This window comes from Crotalus tigris, unplaced genomic scaffold, assembly GCF_016545835.1.
Source record: "Crotalus tigris isolate CLP2741 ecotype Arizona unplaced genomic scaffold, ASM1654583v1 scf7180000018786.1720131, whole genome shotgun sequence".
Classification (NCBI taxonomy): Eukaryota; Metazoa; Chordata; class Lepidosauria; order Squamata; family Viperidae; genus Crotalus; species Crotalus tigris.
Window position 1 is genome coordinate 698,818 of NW_024097201.1, and position 21,721 is coordinate 720,538.

The 21,721-nt window shown below is 36.9% G+C and overlaps 1 protein-coding gene across 50 annotated transcripts in view; it reads left to right on the forward strand.

Annotated features, from left to right (window-relative positions):
* Positions 1-21,721, forward strand: part of PTPRD (protein tyrosine phosphatase receptor type D) — a 478,865-nt gene that overhangs the window by 450,661 nt on the left and 6,483 nt on the right. For all 50 annotated transcript variants that reach the window (XM_039356096.1, XM_039356097.1, XM_039356101.1 and 47 more), the window contains 6 exons: positions 3,315-3,600; positions 3,822-4,000; positions 5,369-5,495; positions 9,229-9,354; positions 16,641-16,795; positions 19,411-19,546. In XM_039356096.1, coding sequence (XP_039212030.1) covers positions 3,315-3,600; positions 3,822-4,000; positions 5,369-5,495; positions 9,229-9,354; positions 16,641-16,795; positions 19,411-19,546 — 1,009 coding nt within the window. The remainder of the gene's footprint in view (positions 1-3,314; positions 3,601-3,821; positions 4,001-5,368; positions 5,496-9,228; positions 9,355-16,640; positions 16,796-19,410; positions 19,547-21,721) is intronic.

Genomic DNA, 21,721 nt, shown 5'->3' on the forward strand with positions numbered 1-21,721 from the left:
CTAACTGTCAGGAAATTTCTCCTTAATTCTAGGTTGTTCCTCTCCTTGGTTAGTTTCCATCTATTGCTTCTTGTCCTGCCTTCAGGTGTTTTGGAAAATAGCTTGACTCCCTCTTCTTGTGGCAACCCCTGAGATATTGGAATACTGCTATCATGTCACCCCTAGTCCTTCTTTTTATTAAACTAGACATACCCAATTCCAGAAACCGTTGTTTATATGTTTTAGCCTCCAGTCCTCGGATCATCTTTGTTGCTCTTCTCTGCACTTTTTCTAGAATCTTAAATCCTTTTTACATTGTGGTGATCAAAACTGGATGCAGTATTCCAAGTGTGGGCTTACCAAGGCATTATAAAGTGGCATTAACACTTCATGTGATCTTGATTCTATCCCTCGGTTAATGCAGCCTAAAACTGTTGGCTTTTTTGGCAGCTGCAGCACACTGCTGGCTCGTGTTTAAGTGATTGTCCACTAGAACTCCAAGATCCCTCTCACAGTTACTGCTATTGAGCCAGGTACCACCTATACCATATCTGTGCATTTGGATTTTTTGCCTAAATGTAGTACTGTTTTCACCATTGAATTTCATTTTGTTAGATAGGGCCCAATGTTCAAGCCTGTTAAGATCCTTCTGTATCTTAAGCCTATCTTCTGGGGTGTTGGCTATTCCTACCAGCTTGGTGTCATCTGCAGATTTGCTGAGGTCCCCATCTATCCCCTCATCCAAATCATTGATGAAGATATTGAAGAGTATTGAGCCTAAAACAAAGCCCTGGAGTACCCCACTGCATACTTCCCTCCATGTAGATGCAGTTCCATTGACAACTACACGTTGAGTGCGGTTGGTCAGCCAGTTACGAATCCATCTGGTGTTGATGCTATTTAACCCACATTTTTCTATCGTACCAAGTAGTAGGTTGTGGTCTACTTTATCAAATGTCTTACTGGCGTCTAAGTAAATAATATTCACAGCATTCCTCTGGTCCACTAATTTTGTCACTTTGTCAAAGAATGCAATAAGATTTTTCTGGCATGATCTGTTTTTGACAAATCCATGTTGGCTTTTGGTTATGACTTTGTTTGCCTATAGGTATTCACTGATTTATTGCTTGATTATCTTTTCCAAAATCTTCCCAGGTATTCAGGTCATGTTGATAGATCTGTAGTTTCCTGGATCTCTTTTTTTCCCCCCTTTTTTTGAAGATGGGAACTACATCAGCTCTTTTCCAGTCCTCTGGTAGTTCCCTGGTGCTCCAGGATCTTTGAAAAATATAGTTCAGAGGTTCTGAGATCACGTTTGTCAATTCCTTCAGAACCCTAGGGTGTAATCCATTTGATCCTGGTGATTTGAACTCATCAAAGATGGACAGGTGCTCACTTACCATTTTTTGCCCATAGTTAATTAATAGTTAATTATTTTTATTAATGCAAGGCATTAATAAAAATATGCTCATTGTGAGGCAGAAAACAGAACAGTGTTCAGCATCAAACAAGACCTATTGGTAAGATATATGAAAAAGAGTACACACTAAGAACCTTTTAGACATATTGTTGAACAAATTTTATGGTATTCATATGGTGCTGCAACACAGAATTTTGATAATAAATATGCTCAGAGGGTAAATCAGTGAAGTATTTGCTCAGGAATTTGGATTCTGCAAATTGTCCCAATCTGTCCCTTGTGATTTTCATTTTCAGTTACAGAATTTTTGGTTAAGATCTGCAGTTTCCAAACAGTTTAATGGCCACAGAAGGTGATTTCTTCCTATTGTTTCGGAAGCAGAAGAGGTTTCCTAAGCCATGGAATGCATCATATTTGCATGTTTTCCATAAAACATTTTTATATATTATAGGTTTATTTCTAAACTGCATTTTTACTAAGATAAGTTCCAGGACTGGAACCTGGAACCATTAAAACTTCAAGTAGAAGTTCATGAAAATGGCTAATAAGAGTGGTTATGTAACATTGTAACACTGAGTTGGAATAAACAAAAATAGTTCATGCAACTAAAACAATGCAAAATATATTCACTGCCTGGTCACGTTATTCAGGTGATACCTCTCATACATTATAAGCGGTATGATTGTCTAGTGGTGGAGCTCTCACCTCACAATCAGGAAGCTGTAAGTTCAATCCTAGGTAGTGGCAGATCTTTCTTTCTGGGCGTAAAGAGAAAATATCTGCTGCAAATTCTGCGTAGGCACCTGGAAGGGCATCCCACCAGTAAATGCTCAGCCCCAACTTCACCCTGATGCAAGAGATTACAGACTTGTTAAAAGAAGAAGAAGAGGAAGAAGAAGAAGAAGAAGAAGAAGAGGAGGAAGAGGAAGAAGAAGAAGAAGAAGAAGAAGAAGAAGAAGAAGAAGAAGAAGAAGAAGAAGAAGAAGAAATCTCTCATGTAATATAACTTTACAAGCCTAACATACAATGTGTTCTTGAGAAATCCATTATAAAAATCACATTCTAGGTTTTGCTTCATGATCTCTCAGTGTGATGTGGGAAGGAGTGGCAGACATACCGCCGTTAGAAAATTGGCATGGCAACTGCTTCCCTGGAATGAGATTGTGTTGCATTTCATTCATCTGATAATTCAAGTGAATATTGAAATCTTGTGTTCTGTTCAGGGTGTGTGCCTAAAGATGTGAGAAACTAGAACTGATTTCAGGATAGAGCTGGGCTGTGCTTACAGAGAGTTGTTCCACTTTCTTTCTGTGTCATCTGCCTCTCCTCTTATCCCTAATCTCAGAGCAAAATATTGGGAAGAGAGTAGAGGTGATCTTCATTTAATTATCACAATTGGAACTGGCAATTCATTTGTTAAGCAAAGCAGTTCCTAAGAGCAATCATGAGGATGCTTCTGTCCTTCATTTAGCTTGGCTTTATCAACTTGTGAAAGTCATTGGTCATAAAGTTCATTTTTCATCACTGTTGTAACTGTAAATGAGGCAGTGGCTAAACAAGGATTACCTGCACATGCATTTCAATGAGGACTTTATTCATGATCGTGGGAAGTCCAGTCAAGAATCCTTGATAGGTGCTCCCCCCCCATTTTAGGTGGAACAGGTAGAATCTAGGGACAATATCAGTTGTGTGCACAATGCAAATGCGTGATCAGGTCTGGGGAACTCTTCTCCAGATTTTTGAAGTAACTGGAACGGGGATCTTAAATTACAGCTCTGCTGCTGAACTGCTGCTGGTGGTGCTGGTGATGCTGGTGGTGGTTGCCATGACAATATGACAAGATATAGCATGAATTGAAATATTTTCAGTCTTTATATGCCTTTTTAAGTTGGTTTCTTTCCTTTTTTTATTCCAGTGCTGGAGTTGGCAGGACCGGCTGTTTCATTGTAATAGATGCCATGCTAGAGAGAATAAAACATGAAAAAACTGTAGATATTTATGGCCATGTAACTCTAATGAGAGCCCAGAGAAATTACATGGTTCAAACAGAGGACCAATACATTTTTATCCATGATGCACTGCTTGAAGCAGTGACTTGTGGAAATACCGAAGTGCCAGCCAGAAACCTGTATGCATATATTCAGAAGCTGACACAGATAGAAGCAGGAGAGAATGTCACAGGAATGGAATTGGAATTTAAGGTATTTTGTCTCCACGTTTTTATAATGATACATTTTGCATTGGAAAAAAATCAACAGTAAATTGTTCTAGGATTAAAGCAGCTGCTTTTATAGATTTAACTAGAAGATCTCATTTGTATCGGGTGGAATGCCATACGGAACCTGTTCTAATATGTATTTATGAAAAAAATGTCCCTTTTTTTTATCAAAAGCAATTCCCAAGTCTTCTTTGTCTCTTGCAGCGGCTAGCCAGCTCTAAAGCTCATACTTCAAGATTTATCAGTGCCAATCTTCCATGTAATAAATTTAAAAATCGCCTTGTTAATATTATGCCATATGAATCCACAAGGATATGTTTGCAACCTATCAGAGGAGTAGAGGGCTCTGACTATATCAATGCCAGTTTTATTGATGGATACAGGTACAAAACCAGTTCTTTGATGTAAAAAAGTACTAATTACATATGTTGTAGTAATCATAAATATAGTTTGCCATTATGCAAGTGTTATTTTGGCTCTCTTCATATTCTTACAGTATTCTGTCCAGCAATACAGTTCCTTCCCCTAACTTTCCACAGTGCCTAATGTTTAACCACATAGAAGAAGCACACATTGCTGTTGTTTGTTTTGCTAGATCATGTCTCTTTCTGAGAATCATAGCAATAAACTATGGATTTTCCTGTAATTATACATATAATCTATTGATGTTTCATCTAACTCAGATCCCAATTCCAGAATTTTTCCTATAAAACAGAAAGCAGATGACTTAAGGATAAATTCATTAGATGGTCACCAAAGACATTATATAACTATTAATTATATGGATCAAATGGTGTGGATAATAAAGTTCAGTTGTAGATATGTGATTAGAAAAAATATTGGGTGAACAAGTGGATTTTAAACCTGAACTTTTTCTACTAGGCATTATGCCTGAAAAGACTAATAAGCAGAAATTATATTTAATTTTACACATCACCACAGCAGCAAGAATAATTTTTGCACCATACTGGAAGAATGAAGAATTGCCATCAGAAGAAGAAATAATCAGGAAAATACTGGAATGTGCAGAGATGGACAGATTAACTATGAGGTTGAAAGACAAAGAAGATACAGACTATTATTTTATTTTATTCTTGGTTAGAGAAAAGAATGAAGGATTAGGAATTGAACATGTATTAGCTTAACAAGCTCCAGACAACTTTGTTGATTGAAAAAATTAACATATGTTGATGAAAAAATAATAAAAAAATTAATAAAAAATAAATAAATAAAGTTCAGTTGTAGAGAAAACTATGTCCATTTGTCTTAGCCATCTTAAAAATATAAATTAACCTGTTCCGTTTCCATCTTTGTGATCTGATTTCAGAACTTTTGCTATAGTTCTTGAATCACTGAAAGAGTTAACAAAGAATTGCTTTGGAGCTATAAGTCATAAGCTCAATAGACTGTGTGACAGCCAGCCTTCAGTGTAAAAATGGAACTGTACCACTAAGTGTTTCCTAAGTGCTTTTTGTGACACACAAAATTGAGCTATTAGAGTTGCATTAAATCTTAAATAAGATAAAGGCATAAATCACAATATTAACAGAACAATTGCCTACACAAACTTCCTAAAATAAAATAACTATATGGTTTGATTAAATAACATTTAATATGTTATAATAGTCTTACAATTAATAATTTGCAGCCATTTGTTTGTTAGAATGATGTTTCAGTCGAATGTTTATATGCAGCAAGAGAGTCTGCTGTCTTTTGATTGAGAAATATTAATTTTTGCATTTTACATTTAGGCAGCAAAAAGCCTATGTAGCTACACAGGGACCTTTGGCAGAAACAACAGAAGATTTCTGGAGAATGCTTTGGGAGCACAATTCAACCATTGTAGTCATGCTTACTAAGCTACGAGAAATGGGCAGGGTAAGTTTTTACATTGTTTTTTACATTCTAGAAAAAAAATCTCAAAAATTATATTAATATAGGAAGAACAAGCAATTCTCCCAGCTACTTCTATTGGATTGGTTTCTATTAATGTAGTTGTTAATTAGAAGAGCCGTGGTGGCACAATTGGTTAGAATGCAGTATTGCAAGCTAATTCTGCTGATTGCCAAGAATTCAGTTCTGACTGGTTCAAGGTTGACTCTGCCTTCCATCCTTCTGAGGCTGGTAAAATGAGGAGCCAGATTGTTGGGGGCAATAGGCTGACTTTGTAAACCGCTTAGAGAGGGCTGTAAAGCACCATGAAGCAGTATATAAGTCTAAGTGCTATTGCTAATTATCACTAAGCAAAATGAAAAGCAAATTGCTAAGACCCCTTTTACACCTGAGCATGCAGCTACAGGGATGTACTGGTATAGACAAAGGCAGACATTTAATTCACAAAAGTTTAGTCCTTCACTCTCACAAACAGTAGTTTGGGTTGCAAAAATAAGGTCACCTTCTTGCCATTTCCGCCCACTAATGGACCAATCATTTCCTTCACTTTTTTCTTGTTTTTTACATGTTGAAAGAAGCTTTTTTTATTATTTTTTACTTTGGTCGCAAGCCTTAGTTCATTTTGAGCCTTGGCTTTCCTCACTTCATCTTTGCAGGCTCGGGCTATTTGCTGATATTCTGACTTAGTTATGTTCCCCTCTTTCCACTTTCTATACTTGTCCTTTTTATCTTTCAATTTGTCAGAGAGTTCTTTATGCAGCCATGCTGGCTTCTTTTGAGAGCTGTTGTTTTTCCTCTTTGTTGGTATTGTGCTAGACTGTGCTTTTATTATCTCATTTTTCAAAATTTCCCAAGCTTCTTCAGTTGTTTTCCCCTTGAGGATTCTCATCCATGGAATCCTTCCCAAGTCCTCTCTAAGTTTATTGAAATTAGCTCTCTTGAAGTCCAAGACTCTAGTTTGACTGTGTTCTATTGCTTGTGCTTCCATAATGATGAATTCTAATATTGCATAATCATTTCCTCCCAGGGTTCCTATGGCTTCAACACCTTCTATCATTTCATCTCTGTTAGTGAGAATTAGATCCAAAATGGCTAATCCCCTAGTTCCCTTCTCTACTTTTTGAGATATAAAGTTGTCTGCTAGGTTTGCCAGGAACCTGTTTGATCTTCCACTTGGTGCGGAGTTTGTCTCCCAGTTGATGTCAGGGTAGTTAAAGTCCCCCATTACTATTGTGATATGCTTCCTACATACCTTAGTTAGCTGACTAGCAAACTAAGGCTGCTTGTCGTAATAGGGACATAACATATTGTAGGAATGAATATGCTGCATAGGAATGACTTGTCTTACAATAGCCATCTGTTGGACATGTCTGTCCACATCTGCTGTTGTTGTTGTTGTTGTGTTGTTATTGCTCTGAGCAAATGAGCATATTTTTGATCTATGTAAGGTCACATTATTTTCCAGGAAAGCATATAGAATCTACTTTAGACCCCTCCCTCCAAACGCTTAAGAAATTAAACTAATGTGGTTTGCAGTATATTAGTTTCTTGCCTTCTTTAAGGATTTTTTTACATCAGACAGGCAGAGATTTAACAACGATTTGTTTGAAATGGTATAGGGTTTCCTGCCTAACCAGGGGGTTAGACTAGAAGACCTCCAAGGTCCCTTCCAACTCTGTTATTCTATTCTATTCTATTCTATTCTACTCTACCCTACCCTACTCTACTCTACCCTACCCTACCCTATCCTACCCTACTCTACCCTACTCTACTCTACTCTACTCTATTCCAAGGAAAATTTATGCTAACACATTCATTTCCTGAGCAGCAAGTTAGGAGCTTAAATCCTAATACTTGACTCGGAGATTTTTGAGTGCTGTTTCAGACTAAGCATGTCTACACCAAGTTTTGTACTAAAGATTTTCTGAGTAAGTTGTAAATTTGAAAATAGATTGAGCATGGTAAAAATAAAATTAAACACGAAGTCATTTTTTCAATGTTTAAATCATGCACATTGGTTCATTTACAAGAACTGTAGTTCTGTGACCTTTCTGGTAGAAAAAAGAGATATCCTTGTAACATTTAAACAGGTTGTACATGTTATAAGTTACTTGAATGTTTGCCTTCTCCAAATACTGTATCAATAATGGCTCTAGATCATTTTTTGTATAGAGTATATATATAAAAAAATCTGGCATACTTGAGTTGCTAAATAGAATTTAGCATTTATCATCAACAGAATTTGATAAGAGTGCTGAAGAATATAAGAGTGGGGGGGGGCTGCCTAGGGTTCATTGAGTTCTAAAAAGTACAAACTTCACTCCAAAGCAAGAGGAACAAAATCCTAACCTCAAACAGGTGTGATTCGGCTGCATCTATTTTTTTCATTGCCTTCTTCCCATTGCTGAATGTCCAGCCCTTCCATATGTTTTAGCAACGGTGCTCAGATTCATCATCAAAAAGCTGTTTTAAGTTTTGTTTGTTCTATGTAGGGGTTTCCAGGAAGACTTGTTTTGTGCCTGTGTAACCTTCAGCCAAGTGTTTTGCTTTCCTATAACAAATGTATTGCGGAATTCTCTAATTCACTGTCCCAAATTATTGTTCTAATATATTATTTGCTTATTTTGGTCTTCATCAGAATTGAGACAGAATTGCTATCTTTTAAAATATCATAGTAGCAGATTGTTGGCAAACTGCCAGCCAGGCTAAAAGGAGGATTCAAGTGGGAAATTACCCTTGAATCTTTGCACGGCCACATGAGGCACAAGCCTGACCTCCTCATCCCTCCACCAGATCCATGAAACCTTATCTACTTGCTCCCAGAGGAAAGCAAGAAATCTGGGGATATTCTTACAATATAAGTAGAACTCTATAAAGTTGCTGACTTAAGCTATTGGTTTGGTTTGATTTGGTTTGCTTTGGATACCAGTTGCTTAAAATCATCAAGACTTCGAGAATCAGCATCTTATATAGGTGTTAAAAAGAAATAACAAGAGCAATAATAACAGCAGCAGCAACAATAATCAGTAACAGATCTTCAAATAATCAAGCCAATGTGTACACAAAGTGTTTTCAGGAGGTTTTGTGGTGTGTCTAGTAGTTTCTAAAATCTGCATTGATTCCAGATGCTTGATGTGAATATATTTTAAGAGAACTTTCCGGATTATTTCCTGAACATCATCCCAAGCACTCAGTGCAGTTGAATTTTGAAAGGGCAAATCAGAAATTAATCTCCAATGATAAAAATTCTAGGAAATCTATTTCACACTAAAATTAGTAACATTTGACAGATGGACTGCTGATAATATGTCAATAGATTCACTTTGCAAGATGTACTAGGATTTATACACAGATTCAAAGATACCTTGTACATTTTTGTAACCCAAACTTAAGAGTTAGTAAAGTAATGGATTTAAATTACTCGATCATTCCTGCCCATTGTTCATTTGATTGCAGCATTTAAAATCTTGAGAAAACTGTTTAAACTTTTGGAGAGCTAGGGAAAAACTTTGTGTCTCAGGTCTTCCCAGAAAAATATATTTAGGAAACAGGAGAAAGATGAAACTTTGATATAACAAGTCTTCAGATCTTATAACTGTCTTAACCTTTTCCTCAGAACAGGAATACTCTGAGTATTACAATAAATATGCCTGCTTGGAAAACAGGATTGGACAGAACTGTAAATTAAACAAAGAACTGAAAGTTTTTGCTTTTATAGGAAAAGTGCCACCAGTATTGGCCAGCAGAGCGCTCAGCCAGGTATCAATATTTTGTGGTCGATCCTATGGCAGAATATAATATGCCACAATACATCCTAAGAGAATTCAAGGTCACAGATGCCCGGGTAAGACAACATGTTACAAATATCTTTTATTTTGTTGTTATACATGTTTGTTTTGCTTTTTACTAACAATATTTTGTAACATATCTAGAAGCCAAATTTTTTTGTCCCGGTCTCTGATCAGTGAAAATCATTATCCCCGTAGGAATGGAAATATTCTTGGAATCCTTCACACACATGGTCAGTAAACTAGTTATACTATATATCAATGATGGCGAACCTTTTAGAGACCGAGTGCCCAAACTGCAACCCAAAACCCACTTATGTATCATCGGGTGCCAGGTGGGCGTGACCCATTGGGTGGCTGTGGCCCATTGGGTGGCTGTGGTGGCAGACTGGGTGGGACTAAAAAGTTCAATCAATCAATTCCAGATCTTTTTTTCCTGCGAGAAGTTGAAATTGATTGATTGATTGAACCTTTTTTTTTTTTTTACACATGGTGGCAGAGGCCTAAAGTGAAAAGGTTTTATAAAACCCAGCTGAAGGCCTAGGACTGGGGCGACGGCGCGCGTGCCCACTGAGAGGGCTCTGCATGCCACCTGTGGCACACGTGCCATAAGTTTACCACCACGGCTATATATCATTAGAACTGCAGCCTCATATCTAAACAGAAAGCAAGAGGCATTCCCTAGTTTGGCCAGTTCACTCTGGGATAGGAGAAGAATTGTGCCAGCCCTGGAAATGGGACAGAGGAAGGGAAGACATGGAATCCCATCTTATGTCCATCTAAGGGAAGCTGACAAAGTGTTGTCAAGGAAATGCATTTACTTCCTCCTTCATATTGTATTCGTATTTTTAAAGCAACACCCACAAAGATGTAAGTTACAAAAGGGATAATTAGTAAAAAGAATAGCAGAACATAAGAAGCTGTTCTATAGTATATAATTTAAGTCAGATGTTGAGCAAAAGCAATAGAGAAGGCAATAACCCATAGGTGAAGCAAAAATCAATAGGAAAGCAATTCCATGGTTTTGGGATACCCCACAGGGATTTTCTTTGCATGTCAGCCTGGACAGTTTTAACATTAGATATACTTGAGAATAACTGCTGAGATCAATTTTAACCTATTGGCAGTGTGAGCCGAGTGAAAGTTATCCTCTCAATAAGTTGGTCCCAAGTCATTTAGGACTTTGGACAGTTTAAAATTTATTACAGCCTATGTGGAATTAAATATTTAGAGTGCTTGAAATTCGTCTGCATCTATAGGATTCAGTTGATTCCAGCTGTACTTTCACTTCCTCCCTGAAAACAATCCAATGCAGAGCATTGTCAGAAACGTACGTTGCGGGAAACTACAGAGCCTATTGTACACCATATTCCAGATAGTTGCAGAATGATTTACAAGCAGAGAGAAGCGAGGTCACAGCCATTAATTATCTGTAGTTCACCAGACAGTCCAAATGCATCCCAGAGCTGTGAATCAAGATGCTGATTCTTTAAAGAAAGTGGACCTCCAGGATTTGGACCATTTTAGCCTAAATAGGTCTTTTTTATCTTTTTCAGCATATTTTGTTTCAATTCTTTCCTGATACATATGAAAGAATCTCACTACTTGTGTTAAACGCATAAATGAATATAAGTGGAAGGATGTCTCGGATGAGAGGAATAAATTAGACCACTACTTTTATTTCAGAAGCCAAAGACCCTGGGATGGAATAAAAATGATCCAGTACTGCTGCTATTTACTGCTGTATAAAGGAAGGACTGGTAGCACCATAATATTGGGCTTTCTAATCTCAAACCATACAGTTAGTGCTGTAAAATGGTCAGTACTGAGCTTGAGGCAATTTCCAAAACACTGAAGTTTTTAGGGAAATGAATGATTCTCATTCATAGTATTTGTGAAAAAATATGTAATGTTTAGGTCTGGAAAGGGACTGGCTAATTAAAAGACCGAGCTACTATTAATCCTTCCCACCGCTTCCCTCGGTGGGGCTTATTTTTCAATACTTTTTTTTATGAATCTTTATCCAAGACTGCAAAGATGTTACTGTTCAGCAACAGCTCTTAAGTCATGTGAGCCTGAAGGTTAATGTGGTGTGATTTAAAATCTGCAGAGCAAATAGCATTCTTGAGGGAAGCGTGACAGGCTTTGCACATTATAATTTGATTCTTGGCATAGCTTATTCCTTAGCTTTCTAATCTGTCTGCAGAGAAGAGCTACAATGCCACGACCCCAACTGGCTAATTTTCATTTTACGTTTCTTATCTTGAAAGGCTAAGTCAAAGGTTCATCGCTGATATAAGATTAACTGTATATAAACATTTTATAGACCCTGCTCTAGCCATTTTCAAGCTGTGATTTGTATGTAATACTTCACACTTGATGGCAGGATAAATCCTTACCCATCTCTATCTCTGGAAGCCCTGTAGCAATAATAATGATTAGAGAAGCTTACCAGAGTATTCTCTTGCAAGGACAGCCTCAAATTCCAGTTTATTTGCCACAACATAATATTACTATTATTATATTATTAACCTAAAGAAGAGACAGCCACATGAAAGATTCTTTGAGCCGCCATTTCAAGCTTAGAGAATAGAGTTTTGCTTGGCAAAAGGAGTAAGAAGTAAAGTCCCATAGCCAAAGCCAAGCATTTGAAGTCTGTTCATTTCAGTGGGGAGATTTTCACATAGGTGGTTATTGTAGAATAAGGCTCCAACGAGATTAATCAAGGTTGGATTTATTTTCTTAACATTGAAACCTAGCATCTACTTCATTCTCTGGTTAAAAATAAATGCTCATTCAAAGTGTTTAAATTAGCTTTGTCTTTTAAAGGTTGCAGTCCTAATTATCCTGAAAATAAAATGAAATCAGTCTTTTGGACAGGCAGCCCATTACAAGCTTTTGAGAATGGTGATTACCTATTTTGTAGTGGCAGCTGCAATGGAAGTTTGCAGTGAAATACACTATTAAGGTCAAATGTTTATGTATCTTTTGTTACTGAAATTATGTATGAAAATTATTCTGATCACCTGAAAGGTATTGCATGACTATAAAATATTATTACTATGTTGCCCGTTGAGCTAACATTTAGGGGACCACTACAACGAGAATTAATTGTTGATAAAACATCTTCGCTGGCTTTTACAGTATGTTCATAAAGATTGTGGAAAGCTTTAACAAAGAGTGGAAAAAGTTCAATTTGGGGGCCACATATGGCCCTCAGCCTCCTTTTTGTGATAGCCCTAAAGAGTGGGGACCAAATACAGAATACTTTTTAAGGTATTAATTTGAAGTCTTTAATGGATGAAGCTTTGCAGCCAATGAAGAGACTCATTTTACTCAGTGGAGATACTCAGTCATCCAGATCAGTTGTCTCAAAAGTGTGTTTGTTTGTTTTTTTTTTCAGAAGGCGAATGGTTGGGGGGGAGGAAATGGAAGGATTGTATTTCTTGCAGTCCAATTGCAAGAAATACAATCCTTCCATTTCCCATCACCACCACCATTTGGTCAGAATCTATCCTTATATCTCCCACTACCAAGTCTCACTTGTCAGTACCTCATCCCCCATCCCTCCCCACCCCCACCATCACAACGGATAAAGGTTCTTGGCTGAGAAATGAAATATTTTGTTCTTCCTCAAGGAAAAAAAACAGTCCAGTTGCCTTTTCAAGGGAAAAAAAGGACTTTTGAGACCCATTTTACTGCTATTAAATTCCTAAAGCTCCTTCCCAAAATGGACAGTGTCCCACTCATGCCCTATAGAGCAGGATACAACCAAGTGGACATTGTGCACCCCTGACATTGAAACCAACCTGGCACTGTGAAAACTGGCTCAGTAAGGCAAATCCCAGTGTCATGACATTTGTATACCTTTGTATATACCTTCTGACATTAAGAAATCAAGTCATGCAGATCTATTTATCATATTCTCCAAATCAGTCGTAAGGATGGCAGCATAGCACGATTCCTATGGAGAATGTATAGGTATAAGTTGAGAAAATATTCTCGGCAGAACTTAGGTTGTGGCTATTCAGTTACAAACAAATTTAACCTGATATAACTCTGTTTTCCTTAGAGTTGGTTTCTGTGGGAGAATGTAGAGTACTGCATTTGGGATACTAACTGCAGCAGGAGGAATATTTCACTGAATGTCCAGACCATATTGAAGGTTATTCTACAAAGCTATCACATGTGCAAATTTAGTCAATGCTATTTGATAAACATATAGAGGTATGCATGTGCTAAAGACCATTGAATTACAAAAGTAATTTGAAGGCTTTAAAAATGAAGATTCAAGATTGAAGGGGATGATTTCATTGAATCCTACCCAGTTCAAAGTTGTGAATGAAAGTTTCTCCTATCCTAAACCCATGTGCCTTTATGCAGAGAGCTGCCCAGAAGGGGTTATTACATGCATATTTCACATTTTTTTACATATGGAGTTTTACTAGGTTAAAATAGATTTCATTCCAAAAGATTAGTCATATTTGGCCTCAATTTTACACTAAAGTAAGTAAAATTCTGTGATAAGGAAAGTGAAATTAACCATTGTTACATAATTATTCTTTCGGTTCTGAGTGAAGTACACAATGATCATATCTCAACCTCTGTCACCTTCTGACTTTGTGGATTTTCCTAACAAGAATTATTTAGTCAGTTTCAAGCCTCCCCTTGCCATGCTAGAGCTAGGAATTGAGAATAAAGTTCACCATTTGTTCAGCATGGATCATAAATGACAGAAAACCCTGCATATGCATAAAGGATTAACATAATGCAGTACACCATCATTGGGCTCATTATTCTGGTTTGTACATGTGTTGCAAATAGCAACAAAATTCCCATAAAACTGAATTGTCAATCTTTTTCTTTCAGCTTTGATAACTGAGGAATATAATGCCCTTGTGAAAATAGTTTCATCTAATGTGAAAGTCTTGTATTAGCCCTTGTGATGCGGTCTGTATTTCTTGGGAAAGTTTAAACATTTCTAAGATTCCTTGTAAGTGGTCAGGACCAGTGAGTTAGAGGAGCTGCACACAACATGTTAATAGTAAATCACTTTCTGTCATTAGTATAATCTCTTCCAAAGGCATTTCATTGGCCATAGCAACAGGCAACCCAAATCCAAATAACCTTCTAGTTCATCAGGCTGGATTTCAAATAGAATAAGGTATGTGTGCACATTGTTAACATGGCCTCCTAGGTTCTAGAGTCAGATAGAACTAAACTCCACAATAGTGCTAGAGCAGGGGTGTCAAACTGCTGGTCCGCGGGCCGGATGCGTCACATAGAAGCCACGCACACCCCATTGCTGGCAATGGCAAAACAGTCCCGATACATTACGTCGCGAGTTTGACATGTCTGTGCTAGAGGATCTCATCCAAATTAAGTAATATAGTATTTGGATTTTGAGGGGTGACTACTAAAAGATAGCATCTCATTAAATTTAAGGATGTAATTTTTCTCATCATCAGTGAGAACAATGTTTATTTCCTACGTGCTTGTGCTAATTCACTGGCACCATACAAGCATTAAAAATATCAATAGTTAAAGATGGAGAGATTGTTAATCTGGCTTTTTGAGATCTGAGAATTTGTCCAAAGATTATAGTACCAAGTTACCCATCAAACTCACCTAAATTATTCCCCAGAATCAGAAAAACTTTTCATATTTCATTGGACTGTACTAATTACAGGAATATAATGTCGCCCTTTCCATCTACATGTTGTTGCTGAATAACATACGGCAGAAGTTGAATAATAATGACATGAAGTGCAAGGTATCATTTTTGTGTTGCTTTTCCATTTGAGGCAAGTTATATTCACCTCCGTGTCAAGGCAATCATAACTGAAAGCTTTGGTAGGAGAATGTTTTCTTTTCCCCTTGCCTACAGCTTCCAAACTGCTTTATAAGAATTCCTGTTCATCACTGAGATTCTTCATTGGTTTCATTCTGCGGAAAGTGCCATTTTAAGCAATTGGCATCTAGCAGTAGTTTTCCCCTCCTCCTCTTGTGCACTGTGCTTCAATTATAGCTTGCAGGCACAGCGACACGGCATCTGCAGATTCTCCAACCGTGGCTAGAAAGTGGATGCATTCAGAATGTAGAAGTATCCAGAAGGCATGAAGGTTAACAGCAATAGTTCAATTTGTGTCATTTCTATTAAATGTCAGATTCAATAGTCTGAGAGTATACGAAGACAAGTCAGCACAGCAGTTGAGGCAGGTTGGTCAAATCCTTTGATACATAATCTGTTCTGTTGCTGCCAATTACTATAACCATAACTTTTTCCAGGGTATTGCTAGAAATTATAAAGGAGTTGATGTCTTCATTTTGATAAGATCTAGTTCACCTTGCTGGGTCACTTAATTGATTTGATGGCGATCAAAAATGCTAGCAACCCTGTGGAAGGTTAGAAAGTGAGACATGTAAAGATAGCCCTAATTAGGCAGGTATCCATGTCACAAAAGCCACTATTATGAACTACACTCATGATTTACAATCCTAATCAAAAGACTAAGATATAAAAAAACCACTCACTTGTCAGCGGGAAGAAGGAATTCGGTATTCTTTTATATTTTTCTTAAGATATCAAAATGAATGAAATTGTTACCCGTAGGTCTATGCAAGCAGATGCTCCAATAACAATATTAATTTTACAAAGCTAGCTTGAATTATATGAGTTCACTTTGTTTCTGTCGCCTGCCTGCAAGGAAGTTTCTTCAAATCTTGGTTTACGAGATGGATCCAGAATTGCAATTATTTCAGCAATTGTGTGAATAAGAATATTCTTTAGTACTTTAGGCTGGCTTCACTATCATTTTCATGATGCTTTGATAGAGAGATAGATTTGGTGTAGAAAGAAAGAATTAGCATGACGACAAACTAGTAACAAAAGAATCCTTTCCATAAACATTCAAATGGCTTGGCTAGACCAACAGAGGAACACATTTAAAGGGACATTACAGTAACTAGTTGAGAAAGATGTTTTTGTATTTGTTGGTATTGCTTCAAAATCAAGTTTCCTCCAGGCCTGCCTGATTTTATCCCTTCTGCAGACTTTGCTTTTCCAGGATTTAAATGTCAGAAATATCCTCTCCAGGGCAGAGAATAATTTGAGCATCACTGTGGTTAATGAAATTGCACTCTTGTGTCGCTATGGTTCTGTTAATGGCAAAAAAAAGGAGCAAAAGGCAAACCTCATCATGACTGCAGTTAGATTGCAGGAAAGCTATCTTCATTTTATTGCAGGTCACTTTTCTTGTCAATATATGATCCCAGGAACTAAAGAATGTTAAACATGTCTTCTGCTGTACTTTCCATCTGATATGTCTGCTTTTCATTCAAGGATGGCCAGTCCCGAACAGTGAGGCAATTCCAGTTCACTGACTGGCCTGAACAAGGAGTACCAAAATCGGGAGAAGGGTTTATAGACTTCATTGGCCAAGTTCATAAAACAAAAGAGCAGTTTGGACAAGACGGGCCAATTTCGGTTCACTGTAGGTAAGAGAATGAAACGCAGATGCCAAATATTGTTTGATTAAAATGACAACAGGTTTAATGATGGCAATAACATGCCAAAGTAGAAATATAGGCATGAGGAAGCAAACACGAGGTGGTTCAAATGTCATGTCAGCATTGAGCTGATAGTGTGACCTTATTCAAGCCATTATCTGACAGTTTCCATTCCCCATCCACAGAAGTATGACAATAAACAGCATAGTTAACCATGCAGTAGATCTAGCGGTGGGTCAATAGAAAAAAAAAAAACAGTTTTTCTTCTGCGAGAGACATTTAACTCAAATACAATGCTACTGCTAATATTCCTACAAATCCCTGTGTGAAGCAAAAGGTTGTAGGTGACAATTATCTCTGAGTTTTATTTTCTCTAGTAAGCTTAGAAAAATAATATTCCATTGTTTGTTGAATATAAACAGGACAAGCCAGGGGAACATTTTTTTAAATACAATCCTACAGAATACCTAAGAACATCTTTTGCTTATGGACAGCTCAGTGACTGTAATAAAGATTATCATAATTGTAATCTTTTGTCTTTACTTAATCAATTTGCTTTATGGATTGCAAAAACTAATATTTTAATTTGATAATCATATGTTCAGTAAAATTGTATGCAGCCTAATGCAAAGAACTGCAAGACTTATACAATGACTTATACAATTTCTAGTGCTGGCAATTCTGCAACTAGATTCTTTCTTATGGATGTAGAACTCTAATATTCAGTCTTTGTGAAAGACTAGGGAGGAACAGAGGTAGAAGATAAAAGATTATCAAAAGTAGAAGATAAAAGATTATCAGCAAAAGATGTATAAAAATGGACAGAAACAGCCATAGAAATGATCAGGAACTGCAGAATAAAGACAATCTCTCTCTGGATTTTTCAAAATGTGTACAGCAATTCTGCACCCATAGAAAGAATGCCTGTTCAAAAATGTTGATTCAGTTGATGTGATATGATTTCATAACTATGTTTTCTATACATGGAGGAAAAAGCTAGTAGTCTAAAGAATTGAGTCAATGGGAGGAATACATAGCAAACTAGTATGTATTAGATGTGAATAGTATGCACAAAAATCATTTTTGCATCCTTCCAAAAAGTACAGCAGATTTATGAATTAAGATATTATGATTAAAGGATTAGCTCTGTAAAATATTTTTTTGACAGAGTAAAAGATAAGTACTGATCCTATTTAGTTAATGCTTGAAGACATAACTGCATAGTCAACATATATTCCAATGGCAAGTTGCATTACCAATGTCCCAAATTATAAAGTGCACTATAGACTCCCAATTTTTTTTTATTTCGTTTATGTGAACGTGTCACATCTCCAACATGCTTGTATGTACTGTTCCTTCCTAGGATGGATATTTGTTCAACTTGCACTCACATTTCTTCATATAGCTATGTGTGATTGTCTGTGCATACAGTATGTATGTATCCAGGGAAAATGGCAGGAAAGAGAAAAAAGACAGCCAGCAACAAGCTGAAGAGACTCAATTACAGCATCAATGGGTACACTATTGCAAAATCCAAAGGACCTGGTTGGGGATAGATTATTCTGCAGAAAGAGTAAATCTCTAAGAACAGTGTTTTTTTCTTTAAAAAAAAAAAAGGTGCCAGAACTCACACGCGTCATACAACCCACCTTGCCTACCCTACAAGGTTCCATCCAAAAAAGGTGCCAGAACTCTGTTCTGGGCGTTCTATGAGAAAAAAAGCCCTGACTAAGAGTAAATACATACTGATAATTCATGGCATATAATCAGAGATAGAAAGAGAGATTAGGAAAATCATTAGCTGAAAACCTCTTATCACAGCAACAGTGTTTGCTTTCCTAGTTTATTTGTATAGTTCAAAAAATTGTATCTACAATACAACCATTTATATAATCCCCTTAATAGATTTCTTGTAAGAAAAAGAGGAAAAAGTAATCGTAACATTTGTTCTTCATCTTATTGTAGTTATTGACATAGGCTGGTTTGAGGCAAAGATGGCAAAATCCTGCTTTCCGTTTCTTTTCATTTAAGATAAACAGTGATAACTTGAAATCATTATTTTAATCTGAACATTCCAAGATTTTATCCCATCAGTTAGTTAATATTTTGCATTATTAGCCATGTTGTCATACACTTAGGCCAGCAGCCTGATACAATAATTTGGAAGAGATGCCCAACATCCAGAAATGTTAACCTTTTAATTGGTACTAGAAAAATTGCTGTCTCAAAATAGTTTCAAATACAATTTGTGTGTCAACTTTTAACTAAATGTAGTTCTGCTGTCAGCTGTATTTGCAGGTGTGTGCTTTTAAAAAATGGTTTTCAATTACTTCTGTTGATAAAGTTCTCCTAATTCTTCTACTCCCAATCAAAAAGTGAGTTTCTTTAAATCATATTCAGAATTTGGCTTAGCAGAAAATAGTCACCTTGCAAGAATGTGATTTACATGTTCAATTTATATATGGAACTTGTATACATATGCTATATTCCATCCACAGTTTAGCTTTCAACTAAATTTTGCTTTTCTCTCTGTCTCTCTCTCTGTCTCTCTCTGTCTCTGTCTCTGTCTCTCTCTCTCTCTTTCTCTCTTTCTTTCTTTCTAGTGCGGGTGTTGGAAGAACTGGTGTGTTCATAACCCTAAGCATTGTGTTGGAACGAATGAGATATGAAGGTGTTGTAGATATTTTCCAGACTGTCAAAATGTTAAGGACGCAGCGGCCAGCCATGGTACAAACAGAGGTGAGGAAAAATAGTTTTCTACATAAACACACACCCATCCATATATACATGAATAGAGTAATGATCAAATATATATTTTACTTTGCTATTTGTTATTTATATTTTGTAACATAAGCCACTGTAGAAGCCTACAAATGGAGTATTTTCATTCTTTCATTGAATGATGCTTAAAGCAATGAAGACTTCCCCTGAAATATAAGGCAGGATCAGAAGAAAAGAAAGCAGCACCTCTTTATTTATTTCTTGATTGGGGACTAAAAGGGTTACAACTGGGGATGGTTTCAGTATCACCCAGTTGTCCACTGCAATTTTCCAGGGTCTAGTGGTTAAGACACCAGGCTAGAGCACAGAAGATCACAAGTTCTGATCCTGCTTTAGCCATGGAAGCCAGCTGGGTGATCTTGGGTCAGTCACATACTCTCAGCTCAACTTACCTCACAGAGTTGTTATTGTGGGGAAATTAGGAGGAGGAAGTAATATTAGATATGTTTACCACTTTGAGTTGTTTGTAAAAATAATAAAGGCAGGATATTAATTAATAAATACGATTGAAGGTTAAATAAATTTTGGAAAATTTTGGGCATGGGTCCTTTTTTCCCTAAGATTTATATTTTGTGATATTCATAGACAGTGGGAAACCTCTTAGGAATGTATCAGTGTAATGTAGAAGTGACAAGAATTATAGTTAAGTTTCCCAAAAGAGGCATGATGAACTTTAATAAAACTGAAAAGGTTTTCAAAAAGAACAAGAGAGATATACAGTAATAAGTGGATATCAATCTGAGCAATGTCAGTACCCTTCTGTGACCTGATACGATTTGACAAAAAAAAGTAGGTCACCAAGTTTAAAATAATGGCCCTTTTTAATTTTATTTATGTTTTCCATTGCTGCTTCTTTACCAGGGGTGAGGGAGGGAGGGGAAAACAGATCCACATTGTATTATAGATGTGATGAAACAGCAGTTGGTCTTGGTTGCTAAGTTCTCTGAAATATGAAGACCTTGCCCCAGAAATCTGGTTTAGCAGTTGCATCTGTTTGTTATTATTTTTCCTCAGTTGACAGGTTTTCTCACCTCTTTTCTCAGTCCTTGAGCTTCATTAACATAGGAGGAGAGCTTATCTGCTCACTTTACAGCTCACTATGGACTTCCCTGTCTTGGCAATGCCTAAGAACTCTGATATCTTTATAATAGGATAATTTATTACTATAATACCAGTAGGGACACCAATATCATACTACCCCAGTCCTAATGTTTAAACTATCAGAGGAAGACATTCAGCCAAAACTTCTAGAAAGAAAACAAAACCAGGAGATATGTTTGAAAATAACGGGCTCAACCCTTGTAACAAAAGACTGAGATTTGTAATGCTTTCTTTTTACATCTAAGAAATGGTTTAATACTGTGTAGCTTGAGGTTTTTTTGGTTTTTCTTGGGGTTTTTTTTAATCTTTTGGGAGATTCAATAGCTATTAATGTGAATTCAAAGTCATACTAGCTACATTGCTGATTTGTGAGTGCCTGTGTGTGTGTGTGTGTGTGTGTGTGTGTGTGTGTGTGTGTGAGATAAACCAGATATGATCATTCTTGCAATATGGAGAATTCCAAAGTAGAAGAGGAGAACCCACATAAGTCATTTTCATAAAATATGCTCTTCCTAGTGAGAGAAATCCATGCAGATGCCAAACTCCAGGGCTTTTTTGCATACTGCAAGCTGTTTAGCCCTATCTTAGGTATCCAGCAAACCTCCAACTCCTGAACCTCCCAGCTTGAGCCCAAATATCTACAGAGGATTGGATCCACTTGCATTTAAGTAAAGCCCCATGTGCATTGTCCTGATTATTTGGGAGCTCCTGTTCTCCCCGAAGGAGACACAAAATGGCGAGGGTCTGCATTTTTTATTTCTTAATTTGAAAAGGCCATCCTTTTCAAGTAAGACCTTAAAACAAGATTCCCCCACCCCCAATCCTTGCCCTCTAGATTCACCTTAGAATTCCTTTCTCTTAATTCACACATTGTTTTCACAAGAACAGCCCAAAAATCCTCTCCCTTACTTTACTTTGCATTCAGCAAAAATCTGTTGCTGCAAAGAAGGGGGCAGCTTAGGGAAACAGGGAGAAGAAAAGGAGGAGGTGGAAGTAACAATCTATAAAATGAAGAAGTACCACAATGCTATG